At 58.4% G+C, this 19,356-nt stretch overlaps 6 protein-coding genes across 6 annotated transcripts; 2 read left to right on the forward strand and 4 right to left on the reverse strand.

The window, feature by feature from the left end:
- Positions 1 to 50: 50 nt before the first annotated feature.
- On the reverse strand, positions 51 to 1,913 carry CMQ_7953 (cwf19-like protein; the record flags this gene model as incomplete). Its single annotated transcript, XM_014313593.1, has 3 exons — positions 51 to 1,348; positions 1,441 to 1,811; positions 1,876 to 1,913. The coding sequence occupies 3 exons, from the start codon at positions 1,911 to 1,913 to the stop codon at positions 51 to 53; spliced, it is 1,707 nt and encodes a 568-aa protein (XP_014169068.1).
- A 1,631-nt stretch (positions 1,914 to 3,544) lies between these two features.
- Positions 3,545 to 5,614, reverse strand: CMQ_8019 (cell cycle control protein tyrosine phosphatase; the record flags this gene model as incomplete). The annotated part of the gene is made up of 4 exons (XM_014313659.1): positions 3,545 to 4,796; positions 4,868 to 5,153; positions 5,212 to 5,279; positions 5,364 to 5,614. The coding sequence occupies 4 exons, from the start codon at positions 5,612 to 5,614 to the stop codon at positions 3,545 to 3,547; spliced, it is 1,857 nt and encodes a 618-aa protein (XP_014169134.1).
- A 4,528-nt stretch (positions 5,615 to 10,142) lies between these two features.
- On the reverse strand, positions 10,143 to 11,684 carry CMQ_7961 (alpha-mannosyltransferase; the record flags this gene model as incomplete). The annotated part of the gene is made up of 1 exon (XM_014313601.1): positions 10,143 to 11,684. The coding sequence occupies one exon, from the start codon at positions 11,682 to 11,684 to the stop codon at positions 10,143 to 10,145; it is 1,542 nt and encodes a 513-aa protein (XP_014169076.1).
- Positions 11,685 to 11,933: 249 nt separating this feature from the next.
- Positions 11,934 to 12,678, forward strand: CMQ_7824 (uncharacterized protein; the record flags this gene model as incomplete). Its single annotated transcript, XM_014313464.1, has 2 exons — positions 11,934 to 11,982; positions 12,119 to 12,678. The coding sequence occupies 2 exons, from the start codon at positions 11,934 to 11,936 to the stop codon at positions 12,676 to 12,678; spliced, it is 609 nt and encodes a 202-aa protein (XP_014168939.1).
- A 265-nt stretch (positions 12,679 to 12,943) lies between these two features.
- CMQ_7853 (serine/threonine-protein kinase) lies at positions 12,944 to 14,621 on the forward strand (the record flags this gene model as incomplete). Its single annotated transcript, XM_014313493.1, has 3 exons — positions 12,944 to 13,063; positions 13,379 to 14,012; positions 14,062 to 14,621. The coding sequence occupies 3 exons, from the start codon at positions 12,944 to 12,946 to the stop codon at positions 14,619 to 14,621; spliced, it is 1,314 nt and encodes a 437-aa protein (XP_014168968.1).
- A 304-nt stretch (positions 14,622 to 14,925) lies between these two features.
- CMQ_8007 (alpha-mannosidase) lies at positions 14,926 to 18,346 on the reverse strand (the record flags this gene model as incomplete). Its single annotated transcript, XM_014313647.1, has 3 exons — positions 14,926 to 16,332; positions 16,386 to 18,129; positions 18,195 to 18,346. 3 exons carry the CDS (start codon positions 18,344 to 18,346, stop codon positions 14,926 to 14,928), a joined length of 3,303 nt encoding a protein of 1,100 aa, XP_014169122.1.
- Between the last annotated feature and the right edge of the window lie 1,010 nt (positions 18,347 to 19,356).

Consider the following 19,356-nt stretch of genomic DNA (forward strand, 5'->3'; position numbering starts at 1 on the left):
TGGGCAAAGACAGTCTAAACTTCCAGGCCGCCATCCTGTAGCCAGCGCTCTCACTCCTGCAGCGTGAAATCCCATTTTGTAAACGCCTTCCGAAAAGCGGCCACGTCTGTCTTTTCCTCCTCGTCCGTCTGCACCGTGTCCTGCCACACCATCCGCTTCTCCAGTCCCATCAGCTTGGCCAGCACCTTGCGTCCGTACTGCAGGTCGAACCAGTCGCCCTCGTGGAGGCGCATCACCAGCGTCTTGCCCACGATGCGACCACCTGCCACCCCATCGTCGTCGCCCACGGCCTTGTCCTCCGCCGTGTCTGGCTCCTCCGCCCAGATCCACACCCGGAAGTAGTCGCCCTCGATCTCGCCCGGTGTCGTGACCTCCTCCAGCCTAGGCAGCTTCAGGTTCTCGGCCTCCACGCGAAACGCCGCCTCCACGAGGCCACGATGCACCAGGTCCGCCGCCACTGGCATCACCTGCCAGTGCAGGTGCACGTTGCGCAACCGGCTGATCTCCCACGTCACCGTGCCCAGCCGCTGCTTCGTGCGCGCCGCCACCATCGCCTGCAGGCCCTCACGGAAACGCGTCATCTCCCGGAACGTCGATGTCGCTACGGCCTGTCCGTCCGGCGTGTCCTTGCTCTGCATCGCCTCTGCCGTTAGCTTGGGCGAGTGGCTCAGCGGCACCACGATCATGTGGCCGGGAAAGTCGAGCCCCTGCTCCGAAAAGGTCGTCGACAGCGGCAGCGGCCCTTTGGCCGTCGCCAGGTATGCATCGTTGCCGATGCTGCACACCATGTGCGTCGGCAGGTTCGGGTTCGACAGACAGAAGTAGCACTTGTCTGGTCCTGGTGGTGGCGCCCGCGGCTGGTCGCCGTTCCGCGCTCGTTTGCGCGAATGCCGCCCATTGTTGCCGTCGCCAAAGCGCGAAAACGGCCCCGGCTCCAACGGTGCTCGCTTGAGCGACGCCGCCCCCCGGTGCAGGTATGGCGACGGCGTACAGCCGGCCGGCACCAGCGTCGGGGCTTCCGCCGACAGGGCAAAGGCGTACATGGCCTTGGCCTTGGCTGTGTTGCCAACAGCTGCGAGCGAGATGAAGCGCGTGACGTCGATGGCCAGCGAGTGTGTCTCGTCCGGCCGCTCGGGGTGGAAGAAGCCCTCACGCTCGTAGAAGAAGCACGAGGCAAAATCCTTGTCGTCTCCATCCTTGGCCGGAAGCGGGGATGCAGTCAGGACATAGCGTGGCCGCAGGGCAACAACCAGATCTGCCAGGCCATCGCTGGCTGGGATCTGAGCCGTACTCAAGCCATTCGGCAGCGCCACGCCGGAGCCTCGCCAGATGTCCTTGGGCCAGACTGCTGTCAGGGAAGGATGTCGGCCGAGTGGGCACCGCGAAGGGCCTTTTCGTCCTCGACTGAGTGAAATGGCAGGTGCTGGTCCTTGGACGGACCAACGGCAGAAATGTCACTGCCATTGTCGAGGAGACCACCGAGTGCCACGATTCGGATACCGTCTGATGTCTTGGTGACGCTTCGCTTGCCAAGGTAGTGCAGGTTTTCACAAACGTCTTCCTCCTGCTCGATCTTGGCAACGATGCGAGGCGGGAGCGGACGCGTGCCTACTGTGAAGTAGGTGGATACAGGAATGGTGATCTCGCCAGCCAGCAGCTTTGTAACCTGCTCATCCGTGCTTTCGGCATCTTCGTCTGGGCCAAACAGGTTTCCTGTCGCGATGGCACATGAGAAGTTGTTCTTGGCATGGAGGATGGTGAGCTTCTTGAAGGCCGTCTCCAGCTGGCCATTGACATGGCCCAATACAAATCTGAGAAAACGGTTAGATTCAACAGCAAGAGGCTGGCAGTGTGAGTTGCCAAATGGGACCTTACACCTTGGGGCTATTGTCTGTGATAGTCGAGGAGGGCATTGCGTTCATTGAAGGTGAGGTGCAGATGACACTAGGTAGCGAGCGCCGGGAGTGCAGAAGCGTGGGAAATTTGAGGGAAACGGGTGAGAAAATATTGGAGATTGAGAAAAGGCGTCTTACAGTTTTAAAGACATAATTTTGCAAGGATGCGGTGAGCTGTTATGATGAGCTTCAGATCGTTGGCGTAAGAGCTCGTGACTTGGCAGTGGAAGGCTGACAGCGCAGTCTCAAAGCGAAGATTATACAATAAGAATGATATGAAGCTAAGCCAATGGCCGTTGAGACTCGTGATTCATCCAAAAAACAACTCGATGCGAATTTAAACGGCTAATTAACACCTGACGATGTCAGGTTCAGATCTCCTCAATCTAATTATGTTACTGAAAAGTTAGAAAACTTTCATAACGCCCGGTGCGCTGAAGTGAGGATGCCGTGAGCGTCGTCTTTGCGTCGTCTTGCCTCCTGCATTTAGGACGTGTTGTTGTTTGAAGTAGGGAAAATTTGGCCGACACCGCATAAACAACTATCGGCTTATCGGAATCGTATCTAAGCCAATATGCACGTATCCATAAAACATAGTGAGGCTGAGCTCGTCATGGCAACGTCTCCCTTTTCAAATAGCGAAGCATTGCCACAGCAGTATATCAATAATACAAGTCTAAAGTCGACGCCTACGAGCACATCTGCGGATTTGATTTATCATATTTTTCGAATGTACACAGCTATCATGCTAGCTGCGCTCTCCAAGAACAAAAGTCGTGAGAAATACACGTGCTCCATGTGAAGCGTTGGAAGCGTACGAATATAAAGGAAAAGGTATCAATCGAGCTTTCCCGCTCTTCGTAAGGAAAAAACTGCATGGACGGCCGCGTCAACGACGGAGGGGCATGCCAGAGGCAACAAGTCATAAAGAAAAAGGATATTGTGCCCGGCAGGCGCAATAAAGAAAGAGCCAAGAGACCAGAGACCGCCAATGAGCCAGTGTCAGAATTGCTCCAAAACTTTGAGGATAAGAATAGAACAAGCGATGCCTTCTTTCCCTCTCCAGCCGACAACAAGCAAGTCTGATTAGTATGGTGCTTGCTTTTTGTGGTTGCGAATGCAAGATGCCGATGCTAGTAGTATGGCGAGTTTTTCTCTGCGCCAGGTCTAATCAAAGCCAAAGCAGAAAAGTATGCGGATGCCAATGGAGCGCGTGGATGTAGTAGACAAAAATTCATGCTATACAGTTCTTTGCTTTCGTCTCTCGTTGAGTTGCGGTGACGACAAACTCGTCGCCTGATTCTTTCGCTCTTCTGGTCGTCTGAGGGGCTCCACCAAAACAGCTTTGTTGCTGCAGGCGAGTCGCGAAGGAGTGTGAATATGTGCACAGAATGGGATCCAAGCTCGTGGATGTGGGTGTCGGTGTGGACAGTGGTATAAAACGAAGCCACGCTGAAAAAAGGAATGGCAAAAGAATGTAAGAATGAAAAAGAAAAAGAAACGAATGGCTGATGTGATGGAAACCAAAGTCGTTCGTTACCAGGTGATGGCAAAGACGTAAAATCGGGTATTATGATACAGCTCATGTTCTCGTGAGCATGGCAAGAGAATGAAAGCGAGCAGGCCTCTCGTCCGGAGACAAAACGTCTCTAGTAGGACGCCATCCGCCGGTTGTGGCCACGATCGCAGCCGAGAATCGGCGAGGCTCCGAGCATCATGCACGGAGACTCCTGTGGAATAGGGCGCCCGGGAGCAGTGGGAGACGAGAACTCGTTGAATTGATATGAGCGCTGGCTGGCCGCCGGCTGCTGCTGCTGCTGCTGCTGGCCAAAAGCAAACGTCTGGGCGCGGTGGAGGCCCTTGCGGTTCTGTCGCAGCCGGCCCATCTCGCGCTCGCAGGCCAAGGCATGCTCGACTGCATCCATCTCGACGTAGGCCTGAGGGTGACACCGGGACGGGTGCTCGCCAAAGAAGCCGCTGTAGCCGCCATCCAGAATGTACAGCTCCGGATAGGACAGACGGGGGTAGCTTTCGATGTTGGCAGCGCGGTCCTCGGCACGGATGTGGCGCGCCATCAGCGGCGCGCGATGCGCCGAGTACTCGCAGTGCAGCACGATCAGAGTGCGGCCCTCGGCCTGGTTGTTGTGGAACAGGTGGCTGGCCAGTAGGTCCTTGTCGTTGAAGTTGACAGCCTCGCTGATGTGGCCGCCATCATACTCGTACTCGAAGCGGCAGTCGATGATGAGCTTGTTCTGGAAGCTGTTATCGAATTCGCCGTCCATGACGCGTAGCAGCGTGGACCGGTCGATGCGCGGGATGCAGTCAGTCGGGTCGGCCGGGAGGAAATGTGGCAGCATCGGTTCGCTCGAGGCGCAGTCATCCGTGTCCATCGCAGACGCCAGCAGCGATGGCTGCAGCACCGGTGCTGGCTGGAGCATGACGCCATCTTCACGCTTCGACTGCACAACGTCTACAGGGCTCTCAAACATGCTTATAGACCGGCGGTACTGTCGGCGAGGGCGGGCAAGCGAGCTGGAAGTCCGGCGAATGTGGCCGTGGCCGTGGCCGACACCCATGCCATGGCTGGGCGAACCGCTGCGTGCTGCTGCTGCTGCATTTCCCATGGACAGGAGTGACGGCCGCGACCGAATCGGCCCGACGGACGGACTGGGAGTCGGGCTGTATGAGGAGTGTGGCCGAGATTGCGCGGCGGCTGGCGCTGGTGACGAGTCCTGGAAGCATTCCGACGCAGTGAGCGACGAAGTCGGGGCGGCAGCTGGCAGACGGCTCTCGCCAAATCGGAAGACAGGAAGTTGGGTATCCGAACTGAAACGGGTCGGGCCAGCAAAGGAGTAGCCCTTTGTACGGGTCAGAGACGATCGCCGCAGTGGTTTCCGACGCCTAATCAACGAGGCACTGTGATTAGCTAGACGTCTCAACATCCACATCCGCCCAGGTTCGGAGAAGCGTACTCAATGCCACTAGCGAACGCTCTCGGCAGGTCCACAGCAGCAGGCTGCGGCCCAGGACACGGAGACTCCAACATCATCTCATCGTCCGATGTCGATGCCGGCGAGGCATCCATGCAGGACGCCCGCAGGGGAGATGCTTGCAGGGGCGAAGCACCCAGAGAAGCAGCGGCTAACGGAGACGACATATCAATCTTGGATGTACGCTGCGTTCTTCTTGGCGCAGGAGTCATGTCCATCATGCTGGGCGAAGACGAGACGGGCATTGGAGGAGGCCGCTTCATGAACCCTGTTGGAGACGTCAGCAACAGCGCAGAGGTCTACAGCCCGAGGGGCTGTCTTCTTACCCCTACGTTCTACGGGCACCACATGGTTAGATGTGAAGAGAGCCCGGCGAGGAGTCGGGAAACGGGGGCTAGCAACCAGGAGATCAATGTTAGCAGTCTGGATTGGGCAGGCAGTTGGTCGGATCTCGTCAGCAAGAAAGAGGCTTCCGTACCTGGCATCCTCGCCGATAGTGAAGTTCTGGCACAGGTCAGCGGCCAGGGAGCCGGCAGGAGACGAGCCGTGGATAGGCTTCATGCCAAAGTAGTCGCTCTCCTGGTTCATCTGGTCATGAATGCTAAAGGAGCCGGCACCGGCACGAGGCCGTTGTGGCGACAGACGGACGTGGAGGTTGGCAAAAAGATCCCGCTTGCCAAACGGCGCAGCCGGCCGATGCATGGCAGCGAGTGGTGAAGAGGTCTCCATGGTGTGTAGATTACGGTGTCAGGGAGGGTGTTCTGGTGGGCAAATTGCAGTTTGCAGTTTGCAATGTGCAATGTGCAAAGTGTATTGCGAGTAGAATGGTATGTGTAAGCGAATGTGAGGGAGCCGGAGGGCTATCTCTAAGTGTTCGTTCCTGCGAGCACGTTCGGCAAAGAAAAGGGCCCCTATTGGTGGTTCGGCGGTTCGGCGACAGGACACAGCGGAGAGGTCGACAAAGGCGGCCGAAGGAGTTCTCGAGGCGGGGAGAAGACGGCAAAGGAGGGGAAGGTAGGAAGTGTGTTAGAGCCGGCAATCGTCTGCAGGCATCGGACTGGTGGTTGCTGGGCGAGTTGTGGTTGGCTGGCGAATGGTATCATGGAAAGCTTCACGGGGAGTCGAGATCGAAGACGTCGGTGGGCCAATGCAGACTTCTCGACAAGCAGTTGCAGAGCAACCGGTGTGGGTGGAGAGGGGAAGAAAAAGCTGTGGGAGGGCACACTGCCGAATCTAAGAGGGCTGAGGCTGGAATGGAGTGTTGGAGAGAGAGACGGGAAGAGCTATTGCGAATGAGAAGAGAGGAAACAGAGAGGCTTATGAAGAGAGAGCGAGTGTGCGAGGCAGCTGGATGTGAAGTATCTTTCCAGACTCCTTTTTTCGGCGGTTTCGACTCTTCTGTTCTCGGACGGGCCCTCTCCTCCCTGGAAACCGTGAAGCAGAGGGTTGTCAGGGAAATGGACGGCCAGAAAGCAAAAAAAGTAAAAACTGGCGAAGCGGAAGAGCCACACAGACCCCGGCCAGTTACAGCGAGCAGTGTACATAATAGTATTCGCTCAGTGGGGAATTTTAGGTTTTGCAGTTCGACCTGGATGCTGGTTGGCGGGGTCCCATCCTGCGTACCTGTTAAGCGCTGGGGGGGCGTGGCTGTAGGTGTGTGTGGGATCTTCGCCGACTGGGTGTATGGGGATACGGGCATGTGCACTAGGAGCTTCCGCACATGTTGGCTGCTATCTTTGCTGCACGAGCAGCAGCAGCAGCAACAGCAGCAGCAGTAGCAGCAGCAGTAGCAGCACGCAGCACATGTGCATGCACCACGGCGACCTGGCAACAGCCCACTATAATGTGCGCTAGTGCAGCAGGTAAACGTGACATTATGCCGTACACAAGGTATGTATCTAAGATACATAAGATAGCATGTAGCACAGCGATAGCGAAACCCGCTAGGTGGTCAGGCTATCCAGCAACACACACACGCATAATAGTGCTCGTAATAATGGCGTGCCCCGTACGACCCGCCAAAAGGCCCAGCTGTAGTGGCGATCGCTCTTTTGCAGGCCGAGACAGGAGAAAAGGAACTTCTGCACGAATGCGGTTAAAGAAGTGAGAGAAAAAGGAAACGAAGCTGGGACCAGGCCAGCAAACGGCATCCGTTGCCCATTCCGGCGCTTCTTGCGAAATTCCTCAGTGGGTATAGATTGCATAGCGAGGCGGCCGGTCTTTTCGAGTTACGATACTTCCGTATACGAATATTGGTTTCAATGCTCCCTTGCAGGAATCAGGTCTTTGATGCCACAGGCAAGATACATCCATCCATAGCACATAGTACGTACAGGTGCGACAGCCACTCTCGCTTGGCGACCACTCACAGCGCCCCCTTCTCTCGACCACACTTGGCCCGCGTTCAGCAGGGCGCACGCAACCACACCTGGCCGCAACAGGAAGCAGGTGCTGACGTGCAGGGGTCTGTTTCTGAGCTGGGCTGCTGATGACGGGCGGTACCAGACCGTGAAACCGACCGGGGGGGGGGGGGGAACACGGCGAGAAGAAGACCAATGAGCCCTCGGCGATGAGCCGGACGAGGGTCGTGGCCAACCCATGTTTTGTGTTTCGGAAGGGGCGAGCTCACTCGTATGCACGATACACATTACGCCGTACTATGTAGATTGTGTATATTCTCTCATGACACCAGTCTGTAGTCGTTACATCGGCTCTCTGGACGGTGAGTTTCGTAGCTCCTGCCAGCGCAGAGGGTTTCGATACGAGCGCATTGGCAGGATCCGGGGGTGTGCGAGTATCTGCTCCGTACGGAACAGAAAGACAAGATACAAAGGAAGCCGATCGGTCCCCAGCGGAAAGGAAGAACCGGCCAGCAAGCCTGATGGGGCCGACAGAGACAAAGGGCCTGCACACTCAGCGAACGGAGCACAACAGCCGTGCACGACATGCAGCATATCGTGTCCCGGACGGATATCGTACAGGCGGATACTTCGTGGTACGGAGTAGAGAGAAAGGGCGACGATGCGACGAACGGTGGGTGCGCAGCTCCTTTCCTCCGCCGGTCGCCCAGCAAGTCCAAGGCCGTCAGGACAAGTAGAAAATGCACCACCAGGACAGCCAGATGTGCACGTAGGCCGTAGCGCCTACTATTGGTGGCGGCCCCGTTCATACGGCCACCCCGACGGCAATACTATGTAGGGCCAGAAGACAGGCGCTGAAAGGAGAGCCCGGTAGATAATTTGCCCTACCTTGCCATTACGAGTATTGCGACGTGCTCCGTATCTTGCCAGATGGCTAGCTCGGCCGCGCAGCATTCCACGGACACGATGGCCCATGATTTTCCTCAATCGGGCGGCCGCTCATCTCGGCTTGGGAGAGGGGCCATCTGCGCCCGCAGGCTGACAGGACAACCCGCCAGGCCAACCACTGTCGCCTGGGCGTCTCCCCGACAGCTGCAGGTGGGGTTGGCTCCTGGGCGAGGCAAACGAGCAGCAGAACAGGGCTGTCCTCCTGGTTCGGGTGGGGGAGACAGGGACGGTGCCCCCCTACAAGTGTCGTAGAAAGGGCGGTTTCCAGAACCTGACCCGAATCCCGTGCTCCCAGGACTCTAATTACGAGCGCTCTCTGCCTTGGATCAATTACCTGCACGCCCACAAACTGCTCCTTCCAGCACCCGGTTCTCCATCGGTCAGGCCTCGTTTCGGATGCCCATTCGGTTTAATTTGGGACGAAGCTCGCCCTTCTCCTGAGTGCTCGTACGTCGTATGTCCAGTCGCCCCGACTCTAAATGGACGTCCGAATGAAGGTCTCGACGTAACGGTACAATTATAGAACGCCCTATACTAATGCAGCGGTCTCAGGATGCTCTTGCTGCTGCAGCCAGCTGACCCACGCTGCCACGCGGCTGCTTCCCTTGTTCCCTTGGTCCTCCTTCCTGCCTCTCCCGGGGTTCCCCGTTCTCTGCTTGTCTCCGGAAGTGGAGATGCAATGGGAGCCCCTCGCGATCAGTGCTGGCCAGATACATAGTAGCTTTTTCCCGCCCTATGTATCTTACTCGTACCTCCGACCTGCCTCGTATGCGAGGACAAAGGGCACATCCTCAAACAGCACGATCTCACCACATGGAACAGCCTGCCGCCCAGCGACATCCCTGTTCCGTTGGTCAGGCAGCGCGAGTCCGGATGCGGCGCTACATAGTACGAGCTACGTCGTAAAGGGGAGAGGAGGGGGGAGACTAAATCGATATTTTTTTGTTTACTTTTCGAACAGCTTAGACACCACCCACCCTCTCTCTCTCACCGCTTATCTGGCCGTTCAGCCGTTCGGCAAGCCAGCATCGCCAAGATTGCTTGACGCCATGGCATTGGCAGAGGCTGCATGGCTGAATCGAATTGCTGTGGCCGTCGTGTCGCTGCTTGCGGTAATTCAATGCGTCTTTTTGCGTTTGGGGCGAGCTGCACAAAAGTAAACAAATGACGTAGTATTTGTATTGCCAACGCGCCTTGGCACTCGCGTTCGGCAACAGAGCTAAGCTCAAGCCCTGATGGTGGGGCTTTCTCCGGCCACACGCCGCGAGGTCACGTGATGGAGTGCACATACCCGCTTCCAGACTAGGAGAAAGCTGTGAGTGCAAGAATTGTCGGGGAAGTCGGTTGCCCGATGCAGTAGCCGTCTCACAAGGCTACGAGACAGGCTGTCGTCTTTACAAAAATGACGAAGCATTCCAGCAGCGCAAGTCGCCTCGCCGTTGGTCACTCGATTTGGCAGTCGTTGGAATTTGTTCTGCAAGCCCCAGGGTTTGTACGCTAATATATGTCTCTATTTATAGCTATCCACGGCAGCTTTGATTTTACAAGTCGTGGCATCACAGCCTTCATTGATTTGTCCGCTGATGATCCCTTCATGCACGTCGAGCGAAGGTAAGTAGTCAAGTGAGAGGTATCTGGCTGTATGCAGACGGCGTCGAAGATATGGCGCATAGGCTAACGAACTGGCTGATATGTGACACCGACAGCACATTCTTGCGTTTCTACAATCCCGCTGCGTGGCATGCACTCGACTTTTTTCCGAGCGCATGTAAACTGGAATTTTGATGAATATGGCACCTTAGGTGTACAAAACGGCAAGTTCGATTTACATTGATATTGCTGCATACCACGATGAGCATCTCTTGTTTTTCCACCTTTCCTGAACGCCGAATCGTACCTGTGGTATAGCAAAGTAGAAGGCAAGCCGAAGGCGCCGGCCAACATGCGGGCTATCCAAACACGCGGAGGTAGTACCGCTGCAGGTCTGTGCACTCGCGGGACGGCGTGGCCGGCGGCTCCTGTTGGCGGTTGCAGAGGGCTTGCAGCACCTCGGCCCAGAGGGCTTTTTCGACGTCGTAGCCGGCGCCGTCGAGGAAGTCGGCGTCGACGTGCCAGAGGCGGGTGAGGCCTTGGGTGGCGTCGACGGCGTAGACGCGTTCCATGGAGCGGCCCAGCTGGCGGATGTCGATCTTGACGAGGTTGTGGTGGACAAAGAGCGGCCTGGCCTTGACGGGCGTGTTGTTGTGGGCGGCCTGCCGCACGAGCGCATAGTCTTCGGCCGGATCGGCCTGGCGCATGGCCGCGGCCATGTACGTGCCGTTGACCCAGCGGCCGAGGATGCCGATGGGCGTGCGAACGTCGTAAAAGGGGGCGCCGGCCACGAGGGCGCCGTGCAGAAACGTCTCCTTGTCGCCCTGGCCGACGGCTCCCTGCGAGAGCAGGGGGTAGTAGTAGTCGGGGCCGTACACGTTGTAGTAGGCCGCCAGCAGCAGACTCGTGGCCTGGCGGGCCTTGTCGTACAGCAGGATGCCCGACTCGGAGCTGCGGCGGGCCGTCAGCGGCGGCTCGGCGATGGCGAGGATGCCGTCGGCGCCGTAGAGGGCGGGCGATGCGGTCGAGAGCCAAAAGTCGGGCCACGTGACCAGGCCGCGACCAACAAACGGCTCGGCGTCAAAGAGCCCGTCTGGGCTGCGGACCGGCCAGCAGTCGGCGTCGAGAAAGAGCACCTGGCGGAAGGAGGACAGCAGGATGGCAAAGACCTTGAACTGAAACCGGGACAGTGGCGTCATGTGTGGCGTGGCCTCCCAGAAACGCTGCATCACCCGGCAGCGGGCACCCAGCCGCGGAAGCACGTCCTCGCACAGGGCCTCGTCGTAGTCGGCGTCCGTGTCGAGGAAGATTTGCACCGGAAGCTGCGAGCCGCTGCGCCGCAGCATCAGCAGCGATGTCACAGCGATGCCCACGTAGGCCCCGCCGGCCGTCATCACGATGCCGCGGGAGGGTGGTGATGATGGTGTTTCTATCGGTTGTGCTCCTTCTTTCTCTGTCTGTCCCCCCTCAAAAGGCAGCCGCGTGCCCAGCTCGCGAGCTGCCTTGAAGAAGCGGGCATGGGCGACGTGGAGCTCCCGGCGCAGGTTGTCGGACAGATGGGTCATGTCGACCCGTCGGCGGTCTGGATCTGGCTCGACGTCCAGGTCTGGTTCCATGTCGTGGTCGGTCAGATTGTCGATCAGGTGGACCGTCTCGACCGTGTTGGGCCGGGCGTCGACGAGGGCGTCCCATAGCTCGCGCCAGAAGCACAGCATGGCGTCCGAGGGCGGCGAGCGGCCGTGGGCACCGATGCTGCTGAGCGTGCCGCCCAACGCCCCCGACAGCTGTCCCAGATGGTCAGGGCCGTTCCGATGGACCGTGAGCACAAGCCCAAGGGCGAGAAACATGGCGATGAGGAGCCATGCCTTGGCTCGGTGTCGCCGAGTCGGGAGGATGATCATGGCCGATGTCGATTTTGATGCTCGATGATGGATGGAGGAGAGCGAAGAAGGGCGAAGCAGCCGATGAAAAGGTTGGCTCCTCCTGTCAACAAAAACAGAAGCGTCTTCGGCCCTTCTCGTCACGCATACAGGCACGGCTGGCGGGCAAATAAAAGAGCCGAGCAGAGAGAAGACGAAGGAAAGACCGAGAGCGCAGGCAGTTGACGGTAACACAGCAAGATCGATTCGCTTCAGCGCACAGGAACAGAGATGGACACCGAGCGTCATACTGTGACGGGATGGCTAGACGGCATCACAGGTGAGTCAGCACAGTGTGATGGTTGATTGAGCAGGCCAGAGAGCAGGCCAGAAGCGAGGATGCCAAAACGGTGCGCTCGCACAGTTTCATCCGTGAAGCATGAGTCCGTGAAGCACGGTCAGCTCGTACAGAGAAGGCGTCTGCATCCTGCGATGGGCTGTGCTCGAGCGAGAACGAGATGACAGCTGGGAGCGCCCTCTTGACGAAGCTCATCCTGCCTCGGCCGTCAGGCTGCAGATCATCGACGTGTGTAACGGTACTCCGCAAAGGTACAGCAAACGCTCTAAAAAGCACCAAAACCCAATATTCCCCCAAAGTACTGTGCCTCCGCCAGTAAGCACCCAGAAAGCATGTGAGAGCAAGAAGCGGGAGCGCATTCGAGCTCGCCCAATACGGCATCGCACCATGCACAGGCAGACATTTGTAAAACGAGCCCATTGGCTGTGGGCCAGCCTTGCGGCCGACATGGTCGAGATGGTCGAGATAACAGGAAGCAGCAGCACTTGCGCGTCCCACGTCCACGGCCGTCTGGCGTCTTGCCCGACTGCTGCCTTGGTCCTTCTGCCGACTAAGCGAGGCCGCGGCCACGCAGAATCTGCCGTCCACTCGGACAGACAGACGGACAGCGTGCTTGGTACGGAGTACATACATCCAGTCTCAGCACACCGATTACGACATGGATGCAAGGTTACGTAATTTCCGTGCATTGGGTCCACCCTCCAGCCACATCGAGACTGGGGCTGTGCTCCATACGCGTCTTTAGCGCATCGGCCGTGAGGCTGGTGATCCTGGCGACGGAAGCCAGTTGTTCTCCAGACCGGACGGCAGGAAGCTTCTACACATACACGGAACAGCCCGGCAGACGCAGACGAGACGTGTCTGACAGATCCGATCGGTCGATTGAGTTCTGTACGTGTGCGCCCGTCCTCTTTGTCGGCACATGTCCGACGCCGTCATCACAATGGCCAACGCCTTGCTGGACGTCGTCTATTCGTTTGGGCACTGTTTGTCGTGCTTTCCGAGCTCGCCGACGCTCAAGATCAACAGTCGCAGTTTCAAGATATTGCGGTTATTGGGAGAGGTGTGTGTCAATTGTCTCGTCGACTTTTCTCTTTTTTTTTCTCTTCCTTCTCTTCTCTCTTCTCCCTCTGTTTCTCTCCCTCTTCCTCTCTTCCTCTCTTCCTCTCTTCCTCTCTTCCTCTCTTCCTCTCTTCCTCTCTTCCTCTCCTCCTCTCTCCTCCCCCCTCCCTCTCTCTCCTCCTCCCCCCTCCCTCTCTCTCCTCCTCCTCCTCCTCTCCTCCTCTCTCCTCCTCTCCTCCCCCCTCCCTCTCTCTCCTCCTCCTCCTCCTCCTCTCCCCCCCTCTCCCCCCTCTTATCTACCCCTCTGACATCCCAGGGCGGCTTCTCCTATGTCTATCTCGTCCAGGACACGACCACGGCCGAGCTGTTCGCCCTCAAAAAGATCCGCTGTCCCTTTGGCGCCGAGTCGGTGGCCCAGGCCATGCGCGAGGTCGAGGCCTACCGCCTGCTCGCCCGCGCCGACGGCATCATCCACAGCATCGACTACGCCGTGGCCACGGAGCGCGGTGGCGGTGGTGGCGGCGGCATCGGCGACAACGGCGGCGGCCCGGCCAAGACAGTCTACATTGTGCTGCCATACTACCGCCGTGGCAATCTGCAGGACCTGATCAACGCCAACCTGGTCAACCACACGCAGTTCCCAGAGAAGCACCTGATGCAGCTCTTCCTCGGCGTGTGTCATGCCCTGCGGGCGATGCACGTCTATCAAGGAGGGCCTTCCACGTCGGCCGAGCGCATGGTAGTGCCTGGAAGCAACAGCAACAGTAACGGCAACGACAGCAGCAACAGCAGAAATACGGCCGAGCAGAACCAGCGCGTCTCGGCTGCACACGCGGCTGCTTCGTCGGGCGCCGACGACGAGGACGAGTCGGCCCAGCAGCAGCCGCTGATGGCCGAAGAGACGCGTGTTGGCCGCGGGAAGAGCTATGCGCATCGGGATATCAAGCCGGGTCAGTTTTCTGTACTCTTATCCCTTTCCTCCCCCCTCTAACCCCATAGGCAACATCATGATCGCCGATGATGGTACTACCCCCATCCTCATGGACCTCGGCTCCATCGCCGAGAGCCCGCTCGCCATCACGTCCCGCAGCCTCGCAATCGCCACCCAGGACATTGCGGCTGAGCACAGCACTATGCCGTATCGCGCGCCCGAGCTGTTTGACGTCAAGACTGGCGCCGTCATCGACACCAAGGTCGACATTTGGTCGCTCGGCTGCACTCTGTATGCCTGTCTCGTTGGCAAGTCGCCCTTTGAGCTGCGCTCTGACGAGACCGGTGGCTCGCTCGCCATCTGCGTCCTCTCCGGCGACTGGCGCTTTCCCGACGAAGGACCCGGCGGCAAGAAGAAACAACGTCCTCCTCAGCGCTCGAATACTGCCGCCAGCCAGACCGCCAGCGCCGCGCCGCCACCTGCTCACATCGACGCTGTCGTCAGCGATTCCGTCCGTGATGTCGTCCGCCGCTGTCTCGCCGTCGAACCCGCCGAACGGCCCGACATCGACGATCTTATCCGCCTCGTCGAAGCTGTCATCCGTGATCTGCCCAGCGACCGCGCATAATGCCTTTTGCCTTGAATCTCTTTTGCGTCTGTATGCGTCTGTATGTCGGAGAGTTCCCAACTTGTATTATACTATCTGAGCCGGCATCTTCTGAGCGAGTCGACCGTTCTTAACTATATGTTTGCCTTCTGTCTTCTGTCCTCTGTCCTCTCGATCACCATAGATCTGCCTAAAAGTCCAATGTCCACAAAGTGACCGCAATCTTATTATCCCATCACTCCAAATCCAGGTCCACCATCCTCTTTCAACCGTCCCATCATCCATCATCCGCCTCCACCATCCACCATCCACTATCCTCATCCCCTCACTTCAACTCTACCCGATATGTCGCCACCTCAAACGGCCGCAGATCAACCGCAAACTCGTTCTCCTTGACCGCCACCTCCTCCACGTCGTCCTCCAGCAGGTTCGCCTTAAACACCTTGGCCACCGCCCAATCCTCGCTCACTGCCACCCTTCCACGCGATCGTCCTCCCAAACTGTCGTAGATCCGCAGCACCACACTGCGGCTGCTTCGAGGCCGACGCAGCAGCGGGCCGTCCGCTCCCTCGGCCGTTGCTGCACGCACGTCCGCGTCGTCCTCCGCTCGTTTCACCGTGTCCAGCACCAGCGACTTGTCGCCCGTCAGCGTCACTGGCTGCTGCTTCGCCATCCCGGCCGCCTGCATCACCCCAGCCTCTGCCTGCACCAGCACCTTGGGGTTGTTGAACTGGAATGCCTTGCGCACTGTCGCTGCTCCCAGCACTCCCACGTGCGGCATGATCGCCCACCGCATCGTGTGCTGGCCCATGTCGGCATGTGCGTCTGGCGCCTTGGGTGCCCGCAGCAGCGACAGCCGCATCAGATTGCCCACCGTCGCAAACCCGTACTTGCTGTCGTTCAGAATCGACACCCCGTAGCCGTGCTCCGACAGGTCCGCGTACTTGTGGCTGCACACCTCGAACTTGGCCATATCCCAGCTCGTGTTGTAGTGCGTCGGCCGTCGAACTAGGCCAAACTGCGTCTCGTACGATGCCTCCGTGTTGCGAACCGAAACCGGGAACTCCACCTTGAGGAACCGCATCGTCTCGTGCCAGTCCACGTCGCTTGTTACCTCCACAATCGACGGCTCTCCCTCCAGTGCTGCCGCCAGGCTGATCGTCGTCCGGATCTTGCTCTTCTCGCTAATCCGCGTCTCCGTCACCACGCTGACCCGGTGTGCCGTCACCTCGCCAATGTGCGTGCCTGTGCTCGACAGCTCCTGTCGCGTGTCCAGATGGAACACCTCCACGTCCCATGCCTGCCAGTACAGCGGCTTGTCGTCAAAGATCACAAACTGGTTGGCCTTCTTTCCAGCCTCGATCACCTCGCGCTGCCCAACAATGTCGTACAGCGACGTGATCACACCGCCTTCGATCGTCACCCGGAGGTCCGTGTTCTCCAGAACAAACACGCCCGCCTTCGTCTCCTTGACGCTGACGTCTGGCCCACCCAGCTTCTTGCCTGCCGTCGCCACATGTGCCGATAGCGGCTCCAGCGCCAGCAACGGACCGCTGCCTGCTGCGACTGCACATTTGCCGCTAGCCAGCTCAACCAGCTCCTTGTGCGGCCACGTGATCGTGTTGATCGCAGCGCCCTCTGCCATGGCCATCGGCTGTGCTGTCGATACGCCAATCACCTTGTAGATGTCCTTGAGAACACGCTCGGCTGTCTTGAACACCTTGGCATACAGCTGGTATCATGTCAGCAAGGAATGTGGCCCTGAAGGAAAGTTGTCCAACATACCTCGTCAGAGTCGTCGTAGCACATCTCGATGCAGCTGCCCGGCAAGCAGTCGTGGAACTGGCACAGCAGCGTGGCCTCCCACATGTCGTCAATGTCCGCCTTGGGGTACTGGTACTCTTTGCCCGGCATCAGAGACGCCACCGTGGCCAGGTACTCAATGTCGCGCAGCACAAACTCGGCCCGCCGGTTGTTGCGCTTGTTGTTGGCCTGCGTCGTATATGTGCCGCGGTGCAGCTCAAAGTACAGCTCGCCGTACCACGTGACCAGCGAGTCTGCCTTAGCCTCGAGCCGCGCAAAGAAGGTGTCCACGCTCTCGCCAAGATGCACACGTGGTAGCAGGCCGACGGTGTCGGCTATGCCGCGACAGCGGCGCAGCTTCTCCACGTGCTGCCACGTCGGGCCGCCGCCGCCGTCACCCTTGCCAAAGACGAGCAGCGAGGTGTGGTCCTGGTCCATCGACTTGTGCTGCGTGATGCTGCGGCGCACGTCGCCAAAGTGCGCCTCGGCCGTGTAGGTCTCGGACGGCGGCATATGGCAGAGCACCTGCGAGCCGTCCAGGGCGACCCAGTTGAACGTCGTGTGCGGAAACTTGTTGATGTTGTTCCAGCTCAACTTCTGCGTCAGGAACCGGGTCATGCCCGACTGCCGGCACAGCTGCGGCAGCTGGCTCGAGTAGCCAAACGTGTCGGGCAGCCAGAACGTCTGGCAGCGCGACCCAAAGTGGCCCTCGAAGAAGCGCTGTCCGTAGACAAACTGCCGGACAAGTGACTCGCCGCTGGGCATGTTGGTGTCGTGCTCGACCCAGCTGCCGCCGATCGGGTGGAACTGCCCGGCCTTGATCTTGGCACTCACCCGCGCAAACACCGACGGGTACAGCTGCTTGAGCCACTTGAACTGCTGCGCCTGCGAGCAGGCAAAGTTGAGCTCGGGGTAGCGGTCCATCAGGTTGCACTGGTTGGTCCACGACCGCGCCACCTTACGCTTGGTCTCGGCCCACGGCCACAGCCAGCACGTGTCGATGTGGCAGTGTCCGATGCCAAACACCACGGGCTCCTTGCCCGGCTTGGTCTGGAACACGGCCGACGAGTCCACCCGCGCGCCCAGGTACTCCTCGGCAATCTTGCGGGCCCGCAGGATCGACCCCGGGTTGCCGCGCTCAAACGAGTCGATCATCTTGGTGGCCACGTTGAGTGCCTTGTGCTGCTCCCACGAGTCCGTCGGGAACTCACGGGCCGCGTCACCGATGATCCAGATGTCAATGTACAGCTGGCGCGCCGCGTAGTTGACCGCCACAATGTCCGCCTTGGCCAGCTGGAAGTAGCGGTTCGGGTCGGGCGGCTGGATGCTGTCGCTTGTCGCGTTGCCAAACATGCCGTTGCACGCCATCTCCACGTAAAATGTGTGCGTCTTGCCGTCTCGGAAGCTGTCGGGTATCAGCCACTCTACCCGCTCGCCGCCACCCGTCAGCCCTTGCAGCGGCTCGCCTTGTTCGGACCAGATCATGCCCTCGTTGTTGCCATCCCAGTGGAACTCGAGCAGCTCCTTCTTGAGCAGCTCCTCCGGCACGGTGAGCTCGACCCGGAACCAGTGCGTCGACCATGACGGCCCAAACGACGCGCCCACCGACGTCTTTTCAAACTTGTTCTTGACGGCCTCTGAAAAGGTCGGGCGTTCGAGATCGGGAGCTGGCCACGTCCAGAGCCGCACATGGGGATGCCCGGAAGCAACGCCTTCGTTCATCATCCTAGTCACCGAATTAGCTGGATGCTCTGCAACGACACCTGCACAAGGAGACACCGAAGGACTTACGACAAGAGGTTCACCTTGTCCCATTGTCCGCTGGAGTAGAACTGGTTGATGCGGTCACGGTAGATATTGGAGATGCGCTGGCCGACCGGCTTCGGTGCCTGCATCGGGTAGCTGCCGCCAGCAGTAATCGGAATTCTGTCACCGCCGCCCATGATGTCTGCTTGTGAATGGCAGCTTTGTTGACGGTGTAGAGGTGGAGATGGAGATGGTGATGGAGCTCGGAATTAGCGAGTAAGAGACAGAGAGAGTGCTGTCGTCAACCGAATATCTTCTGCCCAAGAGGAAGGTACGACCAGATGGATGACAGCAGAGATGGAAGGAGTCGAGTGCCAGAGATAGCGCCAGGCGATCACAGGAGTCGAGGAGTTGGAGCAATTGGGATGAGGAGCTTGGAAAGGGTGGCTGGTGCCTTCTCCGCACGAGACGAGTCGTTAGTAATGACCCACATCTGTGTCTGAGCTCCGCACTCGGCCTAGTGCGGATCATTTAACCCCTTCGGGCTGCCGCACGCAGTCCAGTAGCTTAGCTCATCCTGATTTGGTATGAGAGGGGACGCGAATTATCACACGGTGGCCAGGTTGGCTGGAGTAACATGATAATCAAGTACGATCGGAAATCGTATTGTCAGGGCTGGCGATGCGTTTCAGAAGGATTCCGACCCAGCTGGTTTCCGGTCCACCGGGACCGTTTTCGGGTCCACTTCACGACACGATTATCTTGTGTGTTCACGTCCAAAAGACTATACGACGTATCTTACGGCGTCCCACGGCCACGCATGTAGTTGTGCCTTGCATATGTGGAAGATATCGTATTAGATGCCATCTGTTCGGACCGAATCAATAAATAGGCCGATGGCCTGCTTTCGGGGGCGGTGAGAGCCCCTACAATCGCCCAACAACTGACAGCTGTCAGGAAATATATACTATGTGCATTGAATAAACACTACGACTAGAAACGAAGCCGACGACAGATGAAATAATGTTGGGGTAGGTGAAGGTTTGTCAGAGTGTGTGAAAGGTTGTGTGAACGTGTGTTTTATGTGTGAAGAGAGAAGCGAAGCGCCCATACATGCCCGAGTTGCCATGAGAACCCAAAAGTGCCAGCAGACCAACGCCGGGACAGATGAGAACAAAGGAAAATGAGGAAAAGAAAAGCAAATGTC

The sequence above is a fragment of the Grosmannia clavigera genome (genome assembly GCF_000143105.1).
Source record: "Grosmannia clavigera kw1407 unplaced genomic scaffold GCSC_82, whole genome shotgun sequence".
NCBI lineage: Eukaryota > Fungi > Ascomycota > Sordariomycetes > Ophiostomatales > Ophiostomataceae > Leptographium > Leptographium clavigerum.